Consider the following 23,465-nt stretch of genomic DNA (forward strand, 5'->3'; position numbering starts at 1 on the left):
GGGTGCCCCCTGTTGCCCCTGCTGTTCGCCCTTGCACTGGAGCCCCTGGCGGCATGGATCCGCTGGGAGCCCCTGATACGGGGACTCAGGTGGACGAATGACTGGGAAGACCGCATCTCCCTTCATGCGGATGATGTGTTGCTTTATCTGTCTTCCCCGAGGCGCTCAATCCTCAGTTTACTTAACATTTGCGAAATCTTCGGGAGAGCGTCCGGCTATACGATCAACTGGTCAAAGTCGGTAATGTATGTGTTGCGCAGCCCTTCTCGTCGACTCCTCGCGGCCTGCCCACTTCAAACGGCGTTTAAATATCTGGGTATACATGTTATTGCGAACCCTGCGGATTTTCTAAAACTTAATCTGCAACCCCCACAAGACCGCCTCAAATGCGACGCGCGACACGCTGCCACTCACGTTACTGGGGAAAGGAGCCCTATTTAAAATGATGGCCCTACCCCGATTCGTATACGTGCTGGAAAATACGCTGTGTCGCATACCGCCGGAATACTTCCGCGCAATTACGGCGCAGGTGACTACCCTCCTGTGGGGTGGCAGACCACCGCGTATAGCGCAGTCCAAATTAACTCGCGGCTGGTATGACGGGGGAATAGCGCTGCCCGATATCCAGCTCTATTACTGGGCGGCGCAGCTAAAAGTAATTAATCAGTGGCTTCATGTTCCGCGGACGGACCCTGCCTTCAAAGCAGATAGGGACCTACTGGGAGAGCGAGGTGTTTTGTCCCCTCTCTACGATAGTAAGCTGAATCCAGCGCTCATCGGCCCCCTCAGACAGACCGTTGCCGTTTGGCACGCGGCGCAGGCCAAGCTGGGGTGGCGCGGGGTCTTGACCCAACTCACACCTCTGTGGGACACAAAGCAGCTCGGGAAGCTCAGAAGCTGCAGGGGCTTTGATAACTGGGACAATATTGGGATCTCTACGATTGGCGACATGTGGCACAAGGGTGAAATAATCACATTTGCGCGTCTCCAACAGCAATACGAGCTGGCGACCTCCGAATGGTTCCGATACACACAAATCAAACACGCCTTGGCGGTGAGGCTGGCGCCTGGCGAGAAAGTACCTGAGGCGTCGCCCTTGGAGGACAGATTGCTAACAGATTACATGCCTAAACGGGCCACATCCCTTACATACCGCAAGTTGATCAACAACCTACCGGACCCAATGGGTCCCCTCCGTGAGAAATGGTCCCGTGATGTGGGCGAATTTGATGATCCGGAGTGGCGGGAGGCGCTGGCTTCGCCACGGGAGGCAGGTATACCTTCAAGGTTACGGCTAATACAGCTCCGAATTCTGCACCGCTCTTACTACACCAGGCACACCCTGCACAGCATAGGTACTGCACCACAACCGTTCTGCTTGCGCGGCTGTGGGGAGGTGGGAAATTTCTTTCACACCATATGGGAATGCCCTGTGCTCCAGGAGTACTGGAAGCGAGTGATGGAGATGCTGTCACAGTCCGGGGGAGTCCCACTGGTGCCGGAACCTAGGCGCTGCTTGTTGAATATATGGGAACCTAACGACCTTTCACGCCAGGCGCAGGGATGGGCCACGCTGGGGATCATGATAGCCATACGTAACATAGACCAAAAATGGGGTACGGGGGAGTTGCCGAGGATAACCGCATGGGGAACCGACATGGACGAGGCCATGTTTGCTGAGAGGTCGGCCTTCATCAGGCGGGGCTGCCCTCGTAAGTGGAGCAAAGTATGGGGGGGTGTGGAACACATTCAGGAGTGGCATTTGCGACCCGCCCTCAGATTCCGACGACGATGCCTCAGACTCAGATTGATGTGGGGGGGCCCAGAGGTGTGGGTGCGGGGAGGAGGATATTAACGATGTATACGGTTGGGGAGCTGTTCCTTACAAATTTGTCTCTATCAGTTGCTACTGAACTGCTCTATATTGTGGAAAACTGTGTGTTCGACTGTTGTTTTGTACTGCTGTTCATTATTAAAATAAAAACAAATAAAAAAATAAAAAAAAACAGAGAACAAAATAGAGAAAAACAAAAGGTGAGAGACGTCACCAGACGACACCAAGCACCAGAAGGCGATAACAGCAGGCCAGAGCAGGAAAAGAGCAGAGCAGCACTCGGAGGAACAACTGTGCAAGCCAAGGCGAAAACACCAGGTGGCAGTAAAGCATCAGAAGACCATAGCAGCGAAGCCATAGCAAGAAAAGCACAAGGTGCCACCCGGGAAACCACCTTGCAAACCAAGGCAAGAACCATCCTGGAGGCACAAGCATGTGAAAGTGCCGTGACAGCAATAGAGAGAGATAGAGAGAGTCTGAAATCACAACCACAAAGGGAAGGGCCACAGCCCGGAACAGAGGAGCAACAGCAAATCACCCCCAGACGACACAACCTAGGATGGCCATACCTCCTGAAAGGAGCAGGAAGTCAAAGGACAGAAAATCCATCCACGGTCCATAGCGCAAGGAGGGCCATAACCCCTGAATGGATCCGGAGGTCAAAGGACAGGTAACCCATCCGCAGACTACACAGTCAAGGAGAGCCACAGGCAAACGAACGCCTAACAAAGAAGACCGGTAGGGAACCAGAAACACTATCAACAGAGGGAAGAGCAAAAGTAGACCCTCACGCTGGAGAGAAACCAGCTAGAGGAAAGCCTGACCGGAAGAAAACTAAGACAAGCCACCCAGAGGGAGGCGACTGCAGAAACCCAAGCAGAGGGTGCTCGCAGAACAGGGAGGAAGGGCAGATCGTGAAGGAATCTGCGGCTAGAACCATCTCTACCAGATACATCGTTACCGAAGGTAAGTAATTTGTACATCTGATAGAGACTACTAGCCGCAGATTACTTAAAGTAGAATAGATACCCTAGCCATACCCAGAAGGGAGGAGGGCCTGCGAGAGAACCCCTTCCACCCGGAGAGACAGAGAGACCCAGCAGGGGACATGTCACATGGACAAGAAGGGAAAGGCCAGGATATCCTAAGCCCCACCAAGGGAGAACTGCCCAACACCCAGCAGGGGCAGACAGTGCCCAAAAAGCCTCAAGGAACACAAGGACCACCTCAACCCCTAGGGAGAAGAGGTAGAACCGGAGGCAGGGCCCCCCTGAAGAAACACAGACACAGTGACAGAAGAGAGCTGAACAAACCCCAGCCGGAAGCAGTGGACAAGGCAGGGACAGGTCCACCGCCAAAGTGCTGACGGAAGAAGAAAGGCACAAGAGAATACATCAAAGGCCACAACGGTGTAGCAGAACCAACAGGCCTGCACTGGCATGACAGCCAGCAGCATACCACACCACTGAACAGTGCACCTAGGACCAACTAAACGTCAGCCGAAGGCAGAGGCCAGGAGGGGCCAAGAAGAGCCAGGACACGCCCCACGAGAGGAGCCTGCACACACTGACCCCCGAATGAAGAGGAACCTGGAAAAAGAAAGAAAGAAAAAAGCGCAAAACCGCCACAACGGAAGGCCGTGGACAGCAGGCCTAACTAGGCCCGTGACACAGCGATTAAGGAGCCGGAAGGCCTGGGGCGCAACGCAAGCCACTACAAAACCACCAGCAGGAAGATCGCACTCGCGACATACCGTGACGCCACGTAGAGCAGAAGTCCGAAGGACGACTACATCTACCCAGCACATGATAAAGCTATATAACAGCTCCCATTACCCCACGTAGGGCATGTTACGTCCCAGAGCATGGGAGCCCTCTTAGCAAAAAGTTTCCGCAGCAGAGGACAAACAGAAGATCCCGCGGAGATAAAACTGCAGATGGCTTGTCAAACAGCCAAGAATGAAAAGACAGAAGGCCCAAACTCAGGACCTACACGGCTTACCAACAGTCAAAACCAAAAGGCAAACAAGCATTGGCATAGCCAATAGGTCTCGCCTTTTGGACCTTATAAGTGTTTAGCCATGCAACAGTTGCATAACTAAATACTTATAAGGTCCCAAAAGCGAGACCTATTGGTTGTGCCGCGAAAGTGATAGCGATCAAACATCAAAGCGGCCGCGAAAGTGAAAGTAATCGCGGAAAATCGCGGTGCGCGCGTCCGCGCACATGCACTGTAGCTCTAGGCTGGCCTGGTAGCACTTTTGGAGCCCTCTCAAAAAGTCTCGCCAGACTAGCGCATGCGCTGGGTCAGGCGAGACCTAAAAAGGGGGGCCGGACCAATAGCACCAAAGTCCCAACAAAAGGACTTGAAGGCACACGAACCACACAACGGGGGGGGGGGGGGGGGAGAAAGAGGAAAAGAAGGGGGAGGAAGGGGGGGGGGGGGGAGTGTGAGAAAGTGGCTCTGTATATACTGTTCCCCAATAGGTACAGGGTGTACAGAGTCCACAGACCCCAAGGGTTTAACAGAGGTTAAAGTTAGATAGAACCTTACTCTCTATTTGTGGTAGCTTGGTCGAGCAGTAAGGCAGTATCAGAGGACAGTGTAAAGCATTTGTTGTACACACTCAGTCAGCAAATGGTCTCACACACTCGATAACTGAACTCTAGGCCAATGATTAATATATAAGAAATATAGGCTTGTTTTATTTTAGAACCAACACTTGGATTTAAAATATTTTTTCTCAGCATGAGATGTTTCATATAAATACTTTTGCAAAATGCAATAAACTTTTGTAAACAGTTGCAAGTGGTTGCAGTAGGCAACTATTTTTTAAACACAACAATGCATTGAGCTCAATGGTAAATTCAGGTTATTTGAAACAGATTACTTTTGGAATTGCAGGACTGGATCCTAGATTCAGTCCTGGGTCAGTACTCAGAATCAAGTGATGAAAGTCGACTTAATTACTGTAATGATTTTTAAACAATATTTAGCTATTTTAAAAGTTGACACTTAGAAAATATTTCAAAGGAAACATGCAATGATTCCCTATGGAAGAAAATTCAGGTTACAGGTACAGTAGGTTCTCGTTACTTTGTAATCCAGTACTGGGTGCCTAGACTCAGTACTGGGACCATTATCCAAAACAGGTAAGTAATTATGTTTTCAGATATTATATTATTTTTGAAGAATATTTAAAGATTGCAGAAATCGACACTTAGAAGAAATTTCACAGAAAAACAGTCAATGGATTCCTATGGAAGAAAATTGGGTTACGGGTAAGTACAGTTGTAAGTATTTTTCAGAGTCAGTGCTGGGCACCAAGATCCAGCACTGGGAGCTCACCTAAGAGCAGGTGAGTAATTTCGTTTTCGTTACTCGGCTGATTTTTGGTGAATATTTTAAGATTTGAAAAGTCCACACTTGAGTTAGGCCCAATGTTATCCTATGGAATGTAGGGGGGCCTTGGTTGGTGGCTGCTGACTGGCAAGCCACGCGGCTGTGGGAGCTGAGCTCCTGGTCACTTACTCAGGGCAAGTGGGGAAGTGGGTAGGTGTAGAGTTTTCACTGCCAGGGCCACTCGGGCGGCTGGGTGCAGAGTGCTTTTGAGCCGTCGGGAGCTCAATTGATTTCAATGGGAAATCTCCGGTTTAGAAAAAGACTGCAAGTTCGGGGACGAGGACTCTTCAGGTGCCACCACCACTTCGAGAGGTAAGTTGGGTAGTTGGAGGATAGGTAGGTACCCCGGGATTGGGCACAGGGGGCCGTGGGGCACCGCGTGCAGGGGTGCCTTTTGGTGTCGGAAAATCTTACCCTCTGTTGATCGCGGTTGGTGGGGGCACCTTGTTCTGAGGCTGCAGGCTTCTTCAGGAGTGTCGAGGGAGGGCCTTGGGTGCCGGACTCGGGGTCACAGTCGCCGTGGGGTCGTCCTCAGGGTCTTTGTTCACTCCGGCACTGGCCAGGCTTGGCTGGTGCAGAGTGTGCTGGGTTCGCGGTTCCGGGCTGCTGCCAGGGATTAGAGATACGTTTTTGAGTAGAGCCTCTACTCATGGGAGTCCAAGGGCTTAGAGCCAAAAGGTAGCCAGGTCCTCTGGGGTTGTTGAGGTTGCTGGCCACAAGAGGTGCCGGGTCGGAGCAGGAGCAGGTTCGAGGGTCGACAGGCCAGTAGGGCTGGGGACAAAGCAGTTGGTGTCTTCCTCTTTTCAGCAGCTGCAGGGCAGATCGTCTTTCTTCTTGCTCTTTGTAGTTTCGAATCTGGAATCTGGGGAAGGAAGGTTCAGGGAGCCCCTAAATACTAGATTTAGGGGCATTACAGGTAGGCGAAGGGCAGGGACCAATGGGTCCCTGTCCTGGGGTGGGTACACCCACTATCCTGCCTCTCTCCTGTGGGAGGGGGGCAGTAGCCTAGTCCTGATAGGGTAGAGCTCCCCATCTTCAAGATGGGTGGGGTTGGAAGAGGCTGGCACACCCCCTGTCCTTATTTGGGGTTTCCGGCCAGTATTTCCGCCAGAGTGGGGGTTGAGACCCAGTAGGGGCCAGTTGCTGAGTTAAGCAAGTGTTGTTACAAAAAACAGTGGTCCTGGACCTATACTTAGAATGAATTAATCAAAATATTTTGTATTTTATGGTTCAGTTAACCATATCATTAAATGAATTAAACAGCAAAAAAGAGAACGACCTGAAAAAGAATTATATGTTTATTCAATGATGTTTTGGATAAAAGCCATACATGTTATATTAATCACATGAATCAATCAAAAGAGGTTGCACCAGAGGAAGATGTGCAGTGAAAAGGAGAGGGTGCTCAAGTGTAAGGAAATCAAAAAAGAGAATACTTCAACATATTATCTGGAATTTAATATGTCAGGGCAGGGAAGAGCGGTTACAAGTCACCGTCTTAGCTAGTCTGTCCCAATGGCATTCATATAAACTTGACTTTTGTTTATTCACAGAAATCAATTCCGATGCAGCACATTGAAAAGGGTATTTCGGGTACAGACTAAATACAAAGGGGCGTCGACGTTTCGATCCGACTTGCGACCATAAGGGAAATTCAGACAGCCTCGGTCTTGCGGATCTTCATCAGGACTTGGCCTGGGCAACCTATCAATTATAGGTGATTAGCGAAATCCACGGTTCATACATGGAGTCCAATAGAATGAATTCTATAGTCAACCTTGACAGTGAATGTCCAAAAGTAAACCACCAGAGGCTTCAGGGGACGATTACAGCCAATGTTCCAATTCAAAAATAGGCGGACAACTGGGGTTCCTTAGATTATTTAGTTGGAGCGCGCCTAGCCAGTACGCGGTCATCACCGTGGAGTCAGGCACAAATGAAGCCTGACTCCACGGTGATGACCGCGTACTGGCTAGGTACGTCTGTACCCGAAATACCCTTTTCAATGTGCTGCATCGGAATTGATTTCTGTGAATAAACAAAAGTCAAGTTTATATGAATGCCATTGGGACAGACTAGCTAAGACGGTGACTTGTAACCGCTCTTCCCTGCCCTGACATATTAAATTCCAGATAATATGTTGAAGTATTCTCTTTTTTGATTTCCTTACACTTGAGCACCCTCTCCTTTTCACTGCACATCTTCCTCTGGTGCAACCTCTTTTGATTGATTCATGTGATTAATATAACATGTATGGCTTTTATCCAAAACATCATTGAATAAACATATGATGAATTCTTTTTCAGGTCGTTCTCTTTTTTGCTGTTTAATTCATTTAATGATATGGTTAACTGAACCATAAAATACAAAATATTTTGATTAATTCATTCTAAGTATAGGTCCAGGACCACTGTTTTTTGTAACATACATTACCCAGGTCCTTGACCAGATTGGGTTACCCCGTTTTTTGTAATGATCGAGTTAAGCAAGTGGCCTGGAGAAGCTCACAAAAGCGGCATGCCTTTGAAGCTTCCCCTGCCCAACCTGGGGGAGGAGACCTAGCACCTCGGCCAGGATGTGACCTGTTGCAGGCCCAGGAGAGCGGATGGCTCTCTACCCAGGGGTCCAGCAACATGTCTGCTGTGTGGCAGCCTCTCAGACCAGACGTGGATTGTAGGTTAGGTTCAGGGGGCATCTCTAAGATGCCCTCTGTCGTGCATTGTACATTAAATCATACACTGGCATCAGTGCAGGTTTAATGTGCTGAGAAGTTTGATACCAAACTTCTCAGTCTTCAGTGGAGCCATCATGGTGCTGTGGAGTTCGTGTTTGACGATCAACCAGCACCATATACTCTTAAATGGCAGCACTGCACTTACAGGGCCCAGGAATGGACCTGGGTACTGTAGGGGCACAGGGCTCCTGCCTCCGTGCCCACACCACTTGCATAGGGCACCCCACTAAAGGGGTGGCTGATGTATGCCAGGGCAGTGTAAGTTGTAGGCATGGCACACAGGGATGTGTGCCATTTCGACTCTGTTTTGTCCTGTACCCAGACACTCAGCCTGCAAGGATAGTGTGTGGGTGTTAGGGTACAGGGCCTCTAAGGGTGGCACAATGAGTGCTGCAGCCCCTAGAGGCCTTCCCTGGTCGCAAAGCCCTGGGTACCCAGGGTACCATTTACCAGGGGCTGACATGTGGCCAGGGTTTGCCAATTTGGTTTTGAGGTTTTTGTTTAGGGCACACTCAGTCAAAGTACATTCAGCATTTCCGCAAAAAGTGGGGGCATACCATGCAAGAAAGATGGCACTTTCTCACAAAGACCCTCTTGTGCTTTGCTCCAGGGATCTGGATCTCCTACATCTGTGTCTGGGGCCTGGGCTGACCCACCCTAGGTTAAGTGCGACAAGCTCATTAACAGAGGCAGATTTTCTCCCCACCCCTTCCTTTTCCGGGAACTGGCCTTTGATCCTCATGCTGGAGAGAAGAGTACTTATGTTGGCCTAGTACAGGCAACAAAGACCGGGAGTCTGATTATGCGCTAAGCCAGGGAAATATGATCATTCTTACAGTGGCATAAGGAGTATATGTATGGGAATGTAGCTCTAGCCTCTGGATGCATGTTAACCCCTAGATTGTTAACTTGCTGGACCCTGAAGACCTAAGTGAAGCAAAACTGTACTCTAAAGCAGATTTCACTTATAACTTGCAATACAACTTAAGCACCACAGACCTTCAGTAAGATTACAGACCTACACTATGACTGCCCACTCACATAGTAAGTCCTATACTATGTGGTACCAGTCTATCAAAGGTTTGTTTTGCGACAGGCTACCTGTGTGCAGATACCAAGCTATGCAAGATGGTAGTCTCACACACACACTCCGCACATGATCGTGATCAAGTATAATCAGCCCAAATCCTAATATCCTAGCTGCACAGCACCGACCTTTTCATAAAAGGCAGACACTGTCCATTAGCAGTGTCAGCCAATTTAATGTGAATTTACAGTGAAACTCAGGTAGTGAGACTCACTCACAGAAAAAGGCCACAAACTGGGTGGTCAAAAGCCAAAAAATACAGAGGGATTAAGCGGAACCCAATTTGCAACAAATACATTTTTGAATGACTCAAGTATGGAACTTAGTCTGAAGAAATTTAAATAAAGCTAGTTAAAAGTAAAACCTCTGAAAAGAACTATAGTTACGCAAAGGCACAAGTTGCTACTTGTGTAACAATATATCTGTAAGAGACATTAATTACTGATAGATTCCTTACCTTAGAATATCCCCAGGCGTCAGACTGGATCCGGAAAGTTTCGCTTAGCAGTACCCCTGCGCGTCAGTAGGTGGCGTTGTGCAGCTCCACGTCCGTCACTGGTGTCGTAAGCGCTGAGATGACACGACGGAGAGTACATAGGCGCCACCCATGCGCGCTGACGTCAGTTCTGTACACGACTTTCCGCGCCGAAACGCAGAGTCATGCGAGAAACTGACCTTTGGTGCATAAAACTAGGGCCCTAAAAGGGGATGACCTGAACCCTAGAAATCAGTTCGCAGAATGGGGAGGATGGGTGGGGCGGTAAGGAATCTATCAATAACTAGTGTCCCTTACAGATATATCGTTACACAAGTAGTAACTTGTGCATCTGAAAGAGACACGTTAGTGATAGATTCCTTACCTTAGAATAGATACCCCAGCAATACCAACCCCGGTGGTGGGTCTGCAAACAAATTACACCAGAAAGTCACGGAGAACAGAACGGCCAAAGAAGCAGTCTCTACGGACTGGACTGTCAAGGCAGTAATGCTTGGTAAACGTGTGCAGCGAGGCCCATGTAGCTGCCTGACAAATGTCCTGCAAGGGAGCGCCGCGTCCCAAGGCAGTAGTGGCTGCAGTTGCCCTGGTAGAATGAGCACGCAGCCCCACAGGAGGCTCCTTCTTAGCCAACGAGTAACATGCCTTGATGCACAGAACGACCACCAAGAGATGGTTCGTTTGTGCACAGCGCGACATTTTTGGGCGCCCACGTAGCCAACAAAGAGCTGGCCATCCACCCGGAACTGCTGTGTACGCTGCAGATAGAATGCAAGCGCACGTTTTGGGCCCAGACGATGGAGCCTTTCCTCCTCCCTTGAAGGATGCGGAGGCAGAAAGAAGGTGGGCAAAGTGATGGTCTCCCCGATGTGGAAGGGCGGGACAACCTTCGGAAAAAAGAAGGACGGGTCCTTAAAACCACCTTGTCCAGATGAACAGAAAGGAAAGGAGGTTTGGAAGAAAGAGCCTGGAGCTCACTCACTCTCCTGGCAGAGGTTATAGCTACCACGAAAGCCGTCTTGAGAGTGAGAAGACGCAAAGGACAGGTATGAAGGGGCTCGAAAGGAGCGCTCATCAGATAGGTCAAAACAAGATTCAAGTCCCATTGAGGCATGATGAACGACACGGGAGGAAACGTGTGCGTAATGCCTTTAAGTAAACGGTCAACAACCGGAGACTTAAAAAGAGAAGGCTGATCAGGAAGCCGGAGAACGGCGGAGATGGCAGAGAGATAACCTTTAAGAGTGCCCAGAGCAGAGCCCTACTGGGCCAAGGAAAGCAGGAACAGAATAACTTCCGAAAGAGGGGCAGAATGGAGATCCAGAGCCTTCACTGTGCACCATGCCACAAATTTGTTCCACCGACGGGCGTATACCGTTTTAGTGGAGGGACGCCTGGCTGCCAAGATGACATCACAGACTTCAAGAGGAAGATCAGAAGCGGTCAACTGTTGTCGCTCAATCTCCACGCATGGAGGTGGAGGCTGGAAAGGTTCGGTTGGAGGACGGTCCCCTGCTGCTGCGACAGAAGATTCTCCCGAAGAGGCAGACGGATCGGGGGATTGATCGCCATGCTGAGTAGCTCGGGATACCAGTATCTTCGTGCCCAATCCCGAGCCACAAGGATGACTTCGGCCCGGTCACGCCGAATATTCTTCTGGACAGAAGTGGTATAGGCAGAAAGGCGTACAACAGACCGCAACTCCACTCGCGACAAAAAGCGTCGCCGAGCGAGTGCCGCCTTGGAAATTCCAACGCGCAGAATTGATGACATTGCGCGTTCTTGTCGATGGCGAACAGATCTAACCAAGGCTCTCCCCACTGCTGAAAGAGACCTTGCACCACGTCCGACTGCAGACGCCATTCGTGATCCATCAAGCACCGGCGGCTGAGTTCGACCGCCCTGGAATTCAGAGAACCTGCCAGGTGTGGAACCACCAAGGTAATGCCTTGATGTTCCAGCCATGTCCAGCGGCGCAGAGCCTCCTGACATAGGGTCCAGGACCCCACCACGCCCTGTTAGTTGCAATACCACATGGCAGTGGTGTTGTCCGTGAACACCTGCACCACACATCCCCGGACAGAGGGAAGGAATGCCTTCAGTGCCAGTCGGATCGCCCAAAGCTCCAACAGGTTGATGTGGAGACGGGACTCCGCCGGATACCCGAGTCCTCTGATCTCTGCCTCTCCCAAGTGGCCTCCCCATCACAGGAGGGACACATACGTCACCACTGTGCGCTCCGGTTGGAGAAGGGAGAATGATCTGCCATTGACCCAATCGTGATTCGTGAGCCACCACTGCAATTGTCATGCGGTGCCCTCCGAGATCTGGATAAGATCGGACAGGTTGCCCTGATGCTGCGCACACCGGAACTTCAGGTCCCACTGCAGAGCCCGCATATGCCATCTGGCATGTGGCACTAGCAGGATGCAGGAGGGCATCAGGCCCAGGAGACGGAGGGTCAACCTGACTGATAACCGGGACAGAGACTGAAAGATCGGAATCATAGCCTGAATATCCCGGACTCGCTGCTTGGGAGGATAAACCCGAAACAGCATCGAATCCAGAACCGCTCTGATGAAGGGGAGCTTCTGAGAGGGACTCAGGTGCGACTTTGGCATGTTGATGGAGAACCCCAGCAAATGCAAGAGGTCGGCCGTAGTCTGAAGGTGGTGGATGACTGCCTGGGACAAGCCCGCCTTGAACAACCAGTCGTCGAGGTAGTGGAAGACTGACACACCCGACCAGCGCAGATAAGCTGCAACCACCGCCATCACTTTCGGGAACACCCGAGGGGTGCTGGTAAGGCCGAAGGGGAGCACGTCAAACTGAAAATGCTCCTGGCCTACCGTGAACCGCAGTTAATGCCAGTGGGTCGGCAGGACAGGAATATGAAAATATGCGTCCTGCAAGTCCAACACTACCATCCAGTCTCCAGGTTCGAGGGCAGCTAAGACCTGAGCCAGAGTCAGCATCTTGAACTTCTCCTTCCGGAGGAAGCGATTGACGTCCCGAAGGTCCAAGATAGGACGCAGGCCCCCTTTGTCCTTCTTGGGGACCAGAAAGTAGTGGGAATAACAACCACTCCCTACTTCCAGCCCAGGAACGCACTCGATGGGCCCCTTGGCCAAGAGGGCCGTGACTTCCTGTCGGAGAAGAACCAAGTGATCCCCCGACATGCGGTGGCACCGAAGTGGCATGGCAGGAGGGGAGGACTGCAAGGGAAGGGATTAACTGTGGCAGATTATCTGCAGCACCCATCTGTCTGATGTAATCTCGCGCCAGTGAGGGAGGTGGTGGCGGATCCAGCCACCCACCAGCATGGGGTGCTCCCCGAAGCTGAGATTAGGAAGGTTTGGGGGTGGAAGCAGCGGGGGTGGAGGTGGAAAGACCCGCACGCTGGTTCCCCGACCCGCCCCTGCGAAAATCGTGACTCCGGCCGCGCTGGGGCTGGTTCTGCCCAGGCTTAGGGGACGGGCGCACCTGACTGCCTCCACCTTGGCCACAAAAGGAACGAAAACCAGGAGAGGCCGAACTTTTAGTAGAAAGGCCCAAGGACTTGGCCGTAGCCCGCGAATCCTTAAAGCGCTCCAGGGCACTGTCAGCCTTATCGCCAAACATGCTGGTGCCATCAAAGGGCATGTCCATGAGCGAGCTTTAGACATTAGGCGAAAACCCAGTCGAACGCAACCAGGTGTGACATCGCAACGCCACAGTTGTAGAAATTGCCCTGCCCAATGAGTCGGCGGTGTCCAGCTCACACCGAATGACGAACTTAGCCCCATCCTTACCCTCAGCAATTGCCTGATGAAGGACACCCTGCACCTCCTCAGGACAATGAAGCAACACCTGAGCAACGGCATCCCACACCCCGTAGGAGTAGCGGCCGAACAAGCAGGCGGTGTTCACCGACCGCAGTCCTAAGCTGGCTGAAGAGAACAACCGCTTCCCAAACTGGTCTAGCCGTTTAGAGTCCTTATCTGGCGCGGCCATAGGAAAAGCACTCTGTGACATCAAAGCCTGAATGACCAGGCTCTCAGGCGTAGGGCGAGTAGTCAAAATGGCGGGGTCACCGGACGCCGGCGTCTGGCAACGTTTTTATCCACCAGGGCCTCCGAGGCCGGCCTCGACCAAGTGCCCAAGAGGACGTCGGTAAGGGCGTGATTGAAAGGAAGCAACGACTCAAACGAAGTAGACGCCGTCTGGAGCACCTCGGTGAGGAGGTATGTCTTGAGGGCCACTGTGGGGAGGTCAAGATTAAGGGCCTCAGCAGCCCGACGGAGGACCATCGTGTAAGAGGCACCTTCCTCCATCGTAGGCAGAGGGGAAGTGAAACCCGGGTCAGAGGAGACATCGAGGTCGCCTGCCTCCTCCAAGTCATCCACCCAATCATGCTCGGAGTCACATTGCCGGGCAAGAGGGTCCTCAAACCCTTCCCAGTCTTCGTCCGCCTCTGGCGTAGAGGGAGCCGGTCATGCCGGGAAAGCCGTAGCAGGGAGAAACGGCGCCGGCTCCCAATGCGGATCCCAGGCTGGAACAAAATGGTCCTGAATCGGGGCAAGGGAGGAATAAACGGCACCGAATGTGGCGCCGAGGCCGAAGCAGTCAACGCCGCACCTCGTGGCGCCGGGGCCAGAGCCGCCGGCACAGTATCCTGTGGCACCGGGGCTGGCGCCGGTGGCGGAGCCACCGGACCAACCTGATCTGGACACGGGACCGCAGGGCCCGAAGGAGCCGGTGGCCTAAAAAGGTGGTCCATGGTAGCAAGGAATTCTTGCACCTGTTCGCTGACGGACCCGGGTATGGCGGGTAGGCCGCGGGACTCCCAGGCTCCAGGGGAGCCGCCGTGGCGAAGCCCCTGTTCCCCTCGTCCTTTTATGGCGTCACTTACCGGAATCCGAAGGCGAAATCTTGGAGCCTGAGGAGCGATGGCTCCGGTCCCGCGATCGGTCCCGGGAACGGCCCCTGGACCCGGAGCGACGGCGTGACGAATGCTGGACCTCCCGCAACTTCCTACACCGCTCCCTCAAGGCCTTGGGGGCCATGGCGCGACAATCCCGGCAGTCCGGGCAGTCTCCAGGCAGTAGAGGCAAACACCGTGGGGGTCCGCCACCAAAATATTACGGCGGCAGGCCCCACAGGACTTAAAGCCGGGCATACCCACGTGCACCAGGAGAAAACAGAGGAGACAAAAAGTCTCAAAATAGTACTCAAAAAGTGACTAAGGTACGTGCTCGATCCGGATCTGCACTTGCTGGCGCTGAAAAAGAAAGAACTGACGTCAGCGCGCATGGGTGGCGCCTAAGTAGTCTCCGTGGCGTCATCTCTGCGCTTACGACGCCAGTGACGGACGCGGAGCCGCACGACGCCACCTACTGACAAGCAGGGAAACTGCTAAGCGAAACTTTCCAGATTCAGTCTGACACCTGGGGATATTCTAAGGTAAGGAATCTATCACTAACGTGTCTCTTTCAGATTTATGTTTCAAAATACAATGATATCATTGAAAGTATTAAGTATATTAATTATGAAATTGTTCCTGTTTACAGACACATTTATGGACACAAGGAAAAAATGACCAACAATCATATGATCTATTCTCTGGATGAAATTTTAAATTAAAGATTGCCAAAAGTATGCAATCATAATTGATGTCTATGAAATTGCCTGAGAGACCTACAAGCCGATATTGTGGAGCTTCAAGATAGTTAAATGTAGAATCAGAGTAGTCTGTAGTGAAATTCCCAATAACAAGGGTTATTAGTATTAGGTGAATTAATTAGAGAATGCTTGGGTTAGGTTATCTTGTTAACTGTGAACTGTAGGTGTTCTGTATAATAAATATGCGTTGAAACAATGATGATATTATGTGTGATATTGAGTAAATTAACTATGTGTGTAATCAACTACCGACCTGGAGCCCCTCCTATGACAGTTTATTGAAGTGAGGTATCATTTATGTTGTGATGGATAAGACCAAGACACTAACTAGGTTTAGGCCAACCCTATATACAAATGCATTTATGTAAATACTTTGTATGGGTTGAGCACTGAAGTAGCAGGTGTTATGCAGGTCAGAATAAAGGATCGTTTGCATGGCCCCTCAAGTGGCCTAATACTGGAGTAGTGCGGTTGCTGGAGGTCAAGACTTACTAGCATTGGCAGTGCTGTGCACAGGCAAAACGCTGACATTTTTGTGGGACAGGCAGCTCAAAATTAAGAACTAGTGGCAAAGATGTGCATCCAACTGAAATTGGCATGGATTACAGTCATGTAAAAGTAGATAATGCTACAGGATAAGGTTTAGAAACACTGCCAAGTATGCACATGAACCTTAGTGGGGATCTTGAGAAGCAGAAGAAAAAGTGAGTCTATACTTACGACATTCTTTCTCGTCCTCTCCATCACCACAGTTGTCTTGCCCATTGCAGCGAAAGATGCCAGGGATACAGCGATGGACGTTCGTGCACTTGAACTGACTTGGCAGGCAGACATGCGCTTCTACGAATGACAAAAAAAGAATTGTGGGGAAGAGAGTCCCAATAAGTCAACAGGCATTGTGATCATAACTGTGCTAATTAACACACAAGCTAAGCCACCCATCCCTGACCCAAGCCGGTCGATGTAGGGGGAATGGTTCTTACCAGTAATCCTTGCTCTCTTTAAGTGGAATCTCTACTGAAATCATAAGGGTTGAACAGTCCTGCCGTCGTTAGGGGACCCCTGTGCAGTTCATACAAAGCCACATCTACTTAGGAAGGGACACGAAACATATGTGAGAGGCGTTAACTTTTGCTGCCTTAAAATCAAGCTATATTCCCAGTCGTACAGAATTACTTAAAAAATTTAGAAGGAAAAAAGGGTCAAATCCCTTAAAAGTCACTTAAGTAAAATGAAAAGTGACCATTTAAACACATCCTTCACAAACTCATTTGACTTCTTTTTAAAGTAATAGAAGGAGTAATACATGGCAATGTAGCCTGCATAGGCTGCAGCATTTAAAAGATACTAAAAGGACACTAATTCTTTAAGAGCCTCTTGACCTCCAGCATCCCATTATGCCCCACAGGTGTCAGTTTACTCAGTTCTTTTTGACAATCGATAACCAGTATAGTTTTATACATATATTATCTCTTCCGTTTGGGGGGTGCTTAAGATTTCAATTGAGATTGCCCTGAGAGAGAACTAGGATTACAGCTAAGAGACCAATCCTTCTCTCTAAAGGGATCTCCATTGATAATCATATGCACTGAATAGATTAGCTAGCTCATCCCCCAAAAATCCTACAAAGGAAGAGATAAAAAGAGAATAGAGTAATTAGGCAAACAAATGTTTAAAAGATACTTCCCCACCAACCTACGCGTCGGAATCAAGACAATAGTGTCTCCTAAAGGTGTGAACTGATCTCCAAGTTTCAGCTTTGTAAATCTCAACATTTGGGACGTTGCTACGGAAAAGCAGCAGTAACTAATTTACCTCTGGTGGAGTGGGCTTTGGATCTACCAGAAAGGGTTTTGTTTGCAGCTGACAAAGTTACCTTGATTTTCTTAAAGAATTTGTTGTACCTAGATAAAACTTCAAAACCCTTATAAAATCCAGAGGATGGAGAGATCTGTCTGTAGGAAAAGAGAGTTCTCAAAGAATGCGGGCAAAGTACTACTCTGAATGACATGGAAATCAGAGACTACTTTAGGGAGGAATTAGGATATGTCCTCATCACTACCCTCTTGCTATGGAATACTAAATAAGGTTCATGTGAACAGAGAGCCTATATCCCGCTAACTCTGCAAGCTTAAGTAATGGTTACTAAGAAGGAAACTTTCCAAGATGGGTGTTGGAGAGAAACCTTATGGATGGGTTCAAAGGGAGAACCCATAAGGCGCGAAAGGACAATGTATAACTCCCATAGATGAGAAGGTCTTCTTAAGTGGGGATATATTTTCTCAATGCCTTCTAGAAAATGTTTGACGGCAGGCATTCTGAAAAAGGACTGATTGCTGCAAGATGAGCTCTAATTGAGGAGCATTACAATTTTGCTTTAGTGAGATGGAGGGGATATGAAAGAATAGCCTCTTCACGAAAAATAAGAGGACTGAATTTGTTCTGAGCAGACCAGATGCAAAACCTCTTCCACGTGAAGGCATAGGAAGGTCTAGTGGATGTTCTTTTGGCTTCTCTCACAACATCCATGCATTCTTCAGGGAGATTCAGGTGACCATATTGTACGAGTTCAGGAACCATGCAGCCAAGTTGAACAAGTGAAGGTTGGTATGTTGAAGCTGGCATCCATACTTCTGAAGAAGCTGTGGTCTCCAAGGCAGCTCTCCTGTGTGGGCATTCTGAGAGGTGAAGAAGATCCATGAAACACCACTGTCGTGGCCACCCAAGAGCAATGATAATAATTCTGGCTTATGAGTGTGAGAACTTGAGGATCACTGTTAGCATTAGGGGAATCAGAGGAAAGGCGTAAAGAACTTTGCCTAGTCAGTCTATCAATATGGCATTCCCCAGTGTGACTGGTTGACAGACCATCAAGCAAAGCTTGGGCATTTCTTGCTTTCTCTGCCTGCGAGAACATCTATTTGGGGAAAACCCCAATTAGAAAATATTTTGTGAAGTACAGCATTGTTTAAATCCCATTTGTGATATTCTTGAATGATTCTGCTAAGAGTGTCTGCTAGAGCATTCAAAGATCCCAGAAGATGGAGAGCTGTAAACCGGAGATGCCTGGAAAAAGAGTCACTTCCATATTGTTTGTGCTTCTACGGACAAAGGTTTGGGCCTCGCCCCTCCCTGCTGGTTAAGAAAATGCATGTTTGTTGTATTGCCTGTCTGAACAAGGACAGATTCTGTTATGAACAATGGGAGGAAGCCCTTTAGTGCTCAATGTGCTGCTGTCAGTTCAGCAAGGTTGATGTGGTAAAACTTCCTTCTGAGACCACAAGCCTTGAATCTGTAGATGGTCGATATGAGCACCCCAACCTGTCAAGGAGGCATCCATCGCTATGGTTTGTGCCGGGATGTCTTGGTGGAAATCCATCCCTTTGAGGAGATTCTCTGAGTGGCACCACCATTTTAGTGATTGTTTGGCATGAGTGGTCAGCAGAGAGCTGAACCCATTGATCTTCCAGGCATTTTTGGAGAGGCTGTCTAAAGAGACGTAGACGTGAGCCCAGAAAGATGTATGACACCATTGAACCTAGGAGGGAATAGACTGGTCTCTGTATTGGATGGGATGGGATGTTTTCTTCAGAGTGCAAAATTCTCAAGGTGAATTGTCTCTCACCTGAAAGAAACACTATTGTGTCTAGAACTGCATCTAGGTAATTCAGAGATTGAACAGATGTTGAGACAGATTTGTCATGATTCACTTGTAGACCTAGTTGATTGAGAGTTACAACGGTTAGATGATAATGTTGGCATGCGTGCTAATGGGAAGATCCCTTGATGAACCAATTGTTCTGGGTGTGGATAGATGAAGATTTTCATTTTTTAGAGGTACGGTGCTACACCACCATACATTTGGAGAAAGTTTATGGTGCGGACTTGAGGTTGAAGGGAAGGATCTTGTATTTGTAGTGTTCTTTTCCAACAATGAAATTCTGAAATATTTGATGGTTTTTACTATCAGGATGTGATAATAGGCATCTTGTAGGTTTATAGCCAGTCCCCTTGATTGAGTTGAGGGTAGATTCGATGAAGAGCCAACATCCTGAATTTTTCTTTGCAAACCCATTTGTTCGCTTTCTTAAAGTTTAAAATTGGTCTATATGAGTTTTTGGGTCCTTTCTTCTTCACCAGAAAATATTGGGAATAAATTCCCATTCCTCCCAGGTGAGAGGAGGCCTTCTCCATCATGTGTGTCTGTATGAGGATGGAAACAACTTTTCACAGTTTTTCCAGCTGGTAAAAGGAAGGTTTCTTTGTGGAATAGATGCTGGCAAACTCTTGAATTTGAAAGAGTACTGTATGCTCAACAATATTTAGAACACATTTGTCAGTGGTTATTCTTTGCTAACCTTGCAGGAAATGTGTTATACTTTCCCATACCGGAGTAGGCAATGGAAGAGAGTGAAGAGAGGACTCATTGTTTGCCCCCGTTGTTTTAGTGGTTTGGTCAGTTGATCACGGTCATCCTTCGCCTCTTGACTGACTGCACTTTTGTTGATGTCTATGTAGCTGAGATGATAGTTGTTGCTGCTGTCCTGTAGTCCAATGAGGAATCTGAACCATCTGGTGGAAATAGCGGCGGTCATAGGGCATAAAGGAATGTCTGCTATATATTTCCCCTTTTTCGCCGATCTGACCGATTTGAATGTGTTGAGCTCAGACTTCATTCTAGACATCTCATCATCAACATGAGAGCCAAATAAAGTTTTTCCTGAAAAACTGAGGTTCAGAATCCAGTGTTGGGCTTCTGGTTTCAAACTTGTGAGTCTCAGCCAAGAAGAACACAGACGCACTAGTCCATGACAATAACCATGCACTGCTAGAGTGGAGGAATCAGCTGTAGTGCAACTTGTTTTGACACCATTATTACTTCATTAACAATTTCCTGATAATCCAGAAGCCTGTCTCTAAGGAGCTCTTCTATGAACTGTTAAATGGAGTCGCAAAGGAAGCAGTTGCACTAGCAGCTTTCATGGAAAATGCAGGGGTTCTGCAGACCTGTTTTCCCACTGAATCCAAATCCTTGCTTTCCTTATCAGGAAGTACTGTAAAATATGTGGCCGTAGCATGAAGCTTTCGAGCTGCTGAAACAATGGCTGAGTATTGGATCTGTGCATTGAAAAGAAGGATCTTGATTCGGTGGCCTTTGTTTCTTTTACAGGTGTGATGGAGCCGCCTCTACAGCACCCAGAGTCAGAAAGAGTTCAAGCACTGGTTCTAATAGACCTGGAGCCAAAGGAAGTAATGGTCTAGATGCAGATTTTTGATGAAGTGCCTCAAGAACGACCAAAGTGGATGTAGTAGTAGTGGGTAAAACAATATTCAATTTGTTAGCATTCCTGATAAGTGCCTCCTAGAAGGTGTTAATGTCATATATAGGAGATATTCTCTGTGGAGGAGAATTTGTTAAGGTAGGTGAATACAATCCTGAGGAAGATGTTGTATGACGAGATTGTGAGGATCTTGGCTTAGATGTAGAGTATCTTTTTAATCTTTAGAGTGAGCGCCTGTGAGACCTTGAAGGCTGATGACAATGGGACCTCGATCTTGACTCTGACCTATAGCTATGATGTCTGGTGTAACAGGAGTGAAATCTCTGTTGCCTTGGTGGAGGTGCACTAGTGCAGGAGAATGTGATGGCTGAGACAGAGTGACTAGCAATATTGGCAGTGGAGGTACTGCTGGAATTGCTGGTTGAGGTGTTTGAGGAGGAAGAGGTGGAGGAGAGTGCTGCGGAGGAGTGGATTCTGTTGGAACTCGAGGCAGTGTTGGCGAATTCGCAATAGCCACTGGAGGGGTCGGCCTGGATGGTGAATAGGTCCGGGAGTACTCTGAATCAGACTCTGAAGGAAGTGTGTACACTTTCATCCATGAAAGCCACTCCCCTGTCTTGGTCAGTGAGGTTGAATGAGGTCTTGACATTGAGCCATGTCTTGACGTCAAAGTTTTCAACGTTAATGGTGCTCTACTCCTTGACGTCGAAAGTGTTCTCAATGTTGAACTAGCCCTTGATGGTAAACAAGTAGGTGTTGTACCTCTTCTTGACATCGATGTCCTCCACACTAAACTAGAACATCGTTTTTCAGCAGATCATTGCTTTTTGGATCTCCCTCTGTGGGAGTTCTCGGAGTGTGACATACAGGCACTGGTAGAGGGAAGTCTATCCTAGCCTTTCTAAAATATCTCCAGCCAAGGAATCTCGTCTTTTGTGGTGCTCCACTTAGCCATGGAGGCAAATCCTCTCTCTCTTTCAAAGTACACCAGTAGTGGGTCTTTCAGTGGTGACATGTCTTGGGGTCATGAGAGTCTGGCAAACATGAGAAACAGATCCTGTGTGGGTCTATTTTTTATTGAGGAAAGGACATAAAAAGGCAGAGCTCTGCTCCAGGATCCTGTCAGCAGGAACAATAAAAAAAGAAGCAGAGTTAACTGCCACCTGCAGGGCATGATGAAAATTGGTGGTCAAGAGGCTCTTAAAGGCATAGTGTTCTTTTTGCAACATTTCAATGCTGCAGCCTATGCAGGCTACATTCTTCCTATCGTACTTTAAAAAGAAGTAAAAAAGACTATGTGAAGGACTTTTTTGAAAGGTCACTTTTCATTTGAATTATAGTGACTTTTAAGGGTTTGATCCTTTTTTCCTTCTAAATGCTTTAAGTGATATCCATTAGGAATTTGGGGTCGCGAAATTACAGAGTGGTCTACAGGATTTTAAAATCTAATACGGATATACACATTGTCTATGCAGTCTCCAGATTTTTATTACAGATGTGGTGGAAAAGGACTAGGTTCGTTAAGCTAATTGGATCTTAATGTATTTTAAACCGATTTACTGGATATTATATACTTTACGTTGTAAATATTGTATTGTAAAAACATTTTTAGATGATATTTTGTTTTTATTGATGCCTCTTTTATGGTAAAATTTGCCGAAATAAAGATTTGACTGACTGATATCCATTATGCAATCATAATGGATATAGCCTGTTTTAAGGCTTCAAAGTGTAACATGTCTGTCAGATATGTTTCCCAGACTTTCTGAAGTAAGGCAAAGTAGATGAGATATTAAATGAACTGCTTTGGGGTCCCCGCACGTAGGTGGACTATTCAGTGCTTATGGTTATCAATGATGATCCCCTGAGAGAGAACCATTGCACCCAACACCCACTTACAGCCACCCAAACTCACCACAGCTTAATTCATCAGAGCTGTCCTGACAGTCGTTGTCCCCATCGCAGATAAAAGCTGGGTTAGTGCAGATGCCTGTGGAGCACTGAAACTGTCCTGGTCGGCACTTAAATTCAGCTATAAGGAAAGAGAATAACAGCGTTATGAGCTCGAAATGCCTGCTAACGTGTTAAATTGAGCTTAAAGTTCCTGCTTCACATATGTTAAATAAGAAGCATTATAATAATATCAATGTACTGGTGGTAATTTGTAGACACCAAAGGTAGCTACATCCACACTGCTGTCACTCTTTGAAGAATTAGTGTGAGAATAACCATGAGAGTTAGCATCTCACAGTTTATTTCTTCACAGGCATGAAACACCCATGCCACAATACCCCCATCTCACTCACCCAATTATAGAGAAGTTGTCACTTTTATGGGTTTGGCAAAGAGGCACACACTAAGTAGTTCTGTTTTTCCCAATATCTGACCACACAGGGAAGTGCTGTGATTTCCTAATCCTAGAAAACTATAATCCAGACATTATCATTTCCGACCACGAATCAGGGATTACTGTGGACATCATTCTCAGGCTCCACCCATGTTAATGCCCACCTAAAAAGCATTTTCTATTACACCACCTTTGGACCCAACCATTAGATGGTAGGAATATGCACACCATCTACTTCTAGAAGAGATTGCATGGCACAAATCCTGATATTATCATTTTCTACCATGGATCAGTAGAGAGCTAAGGCCAAATAGGAGAGATTTCAGGATGCTACTGAATAGCTGGCAACATTATAGTTTTATCTAGTGCACTTCTGAAGGAAAGTGCCTCTTTTTGTCATTGTCACCCCACTTTTTGCCACTGGTACTGATGTTTTTCGATTGATGTGCACTGGGTTTCTGCTAACCAGGCCCCAGTCCAAGTGCTCTTTACCTAAAAGAAGCTACATGTTCATTGTTAACCCATTTGCAAGGTCTTAAGCACTCCTGTAGGTCCCTAGTAAATAGTACCCCTGGTGCCTAGGACATGGGTACTAAAGACGGTAGCTAAGAGCTGAAGCATG

At 48.2% G+C, this 23,465-nt stretch overlaps 1 protein-coding gene across 2 annotated transcripts in view; it reads right to left on the bottom strand.

The window, feature by feature from the left end:
* LRP1 (LDL receptor related protein 1) overlaps nt 1-23,465 on the bottom strand; it is a 1,298,976-nt gene that overhangs the window by 349,388 nt on the left and 926,123 nt on the right. For both annotated transcript variants that reach the window (XM_085654639.1, XM_085654638.1), the window contains exons 64-65: nt 22,412-22,528; nt 15,935-16,054 (exon numbers count right to left, since the gene is read on the bottom strand). In XM_085654639.1, coding sequence (XP_085510765.1) covers nt 15,935-16,054; nt 22,412-22,528 — 237 coding nt within the window. The remainder of the gene's footprint in view (nt 1-15,934; nt 16,055-22,411; nt 22,529-23,465) is intronic.

The sequence above is a fragment of the Triturus cristatus genome, chromosome 4_1, assembly GCF_964204655.1.
Source record: "Triturus cristatus chromosome 4_1, aTriCri1.1, whole genome shotgun sequence".
Classification (NCBI taxonomy): domain Eukaryota; kingdom Metazoa; phylum Chordata; class Amphibia; order Caudata; family Salamandridae; genus Triturus; species Triturus cristatus.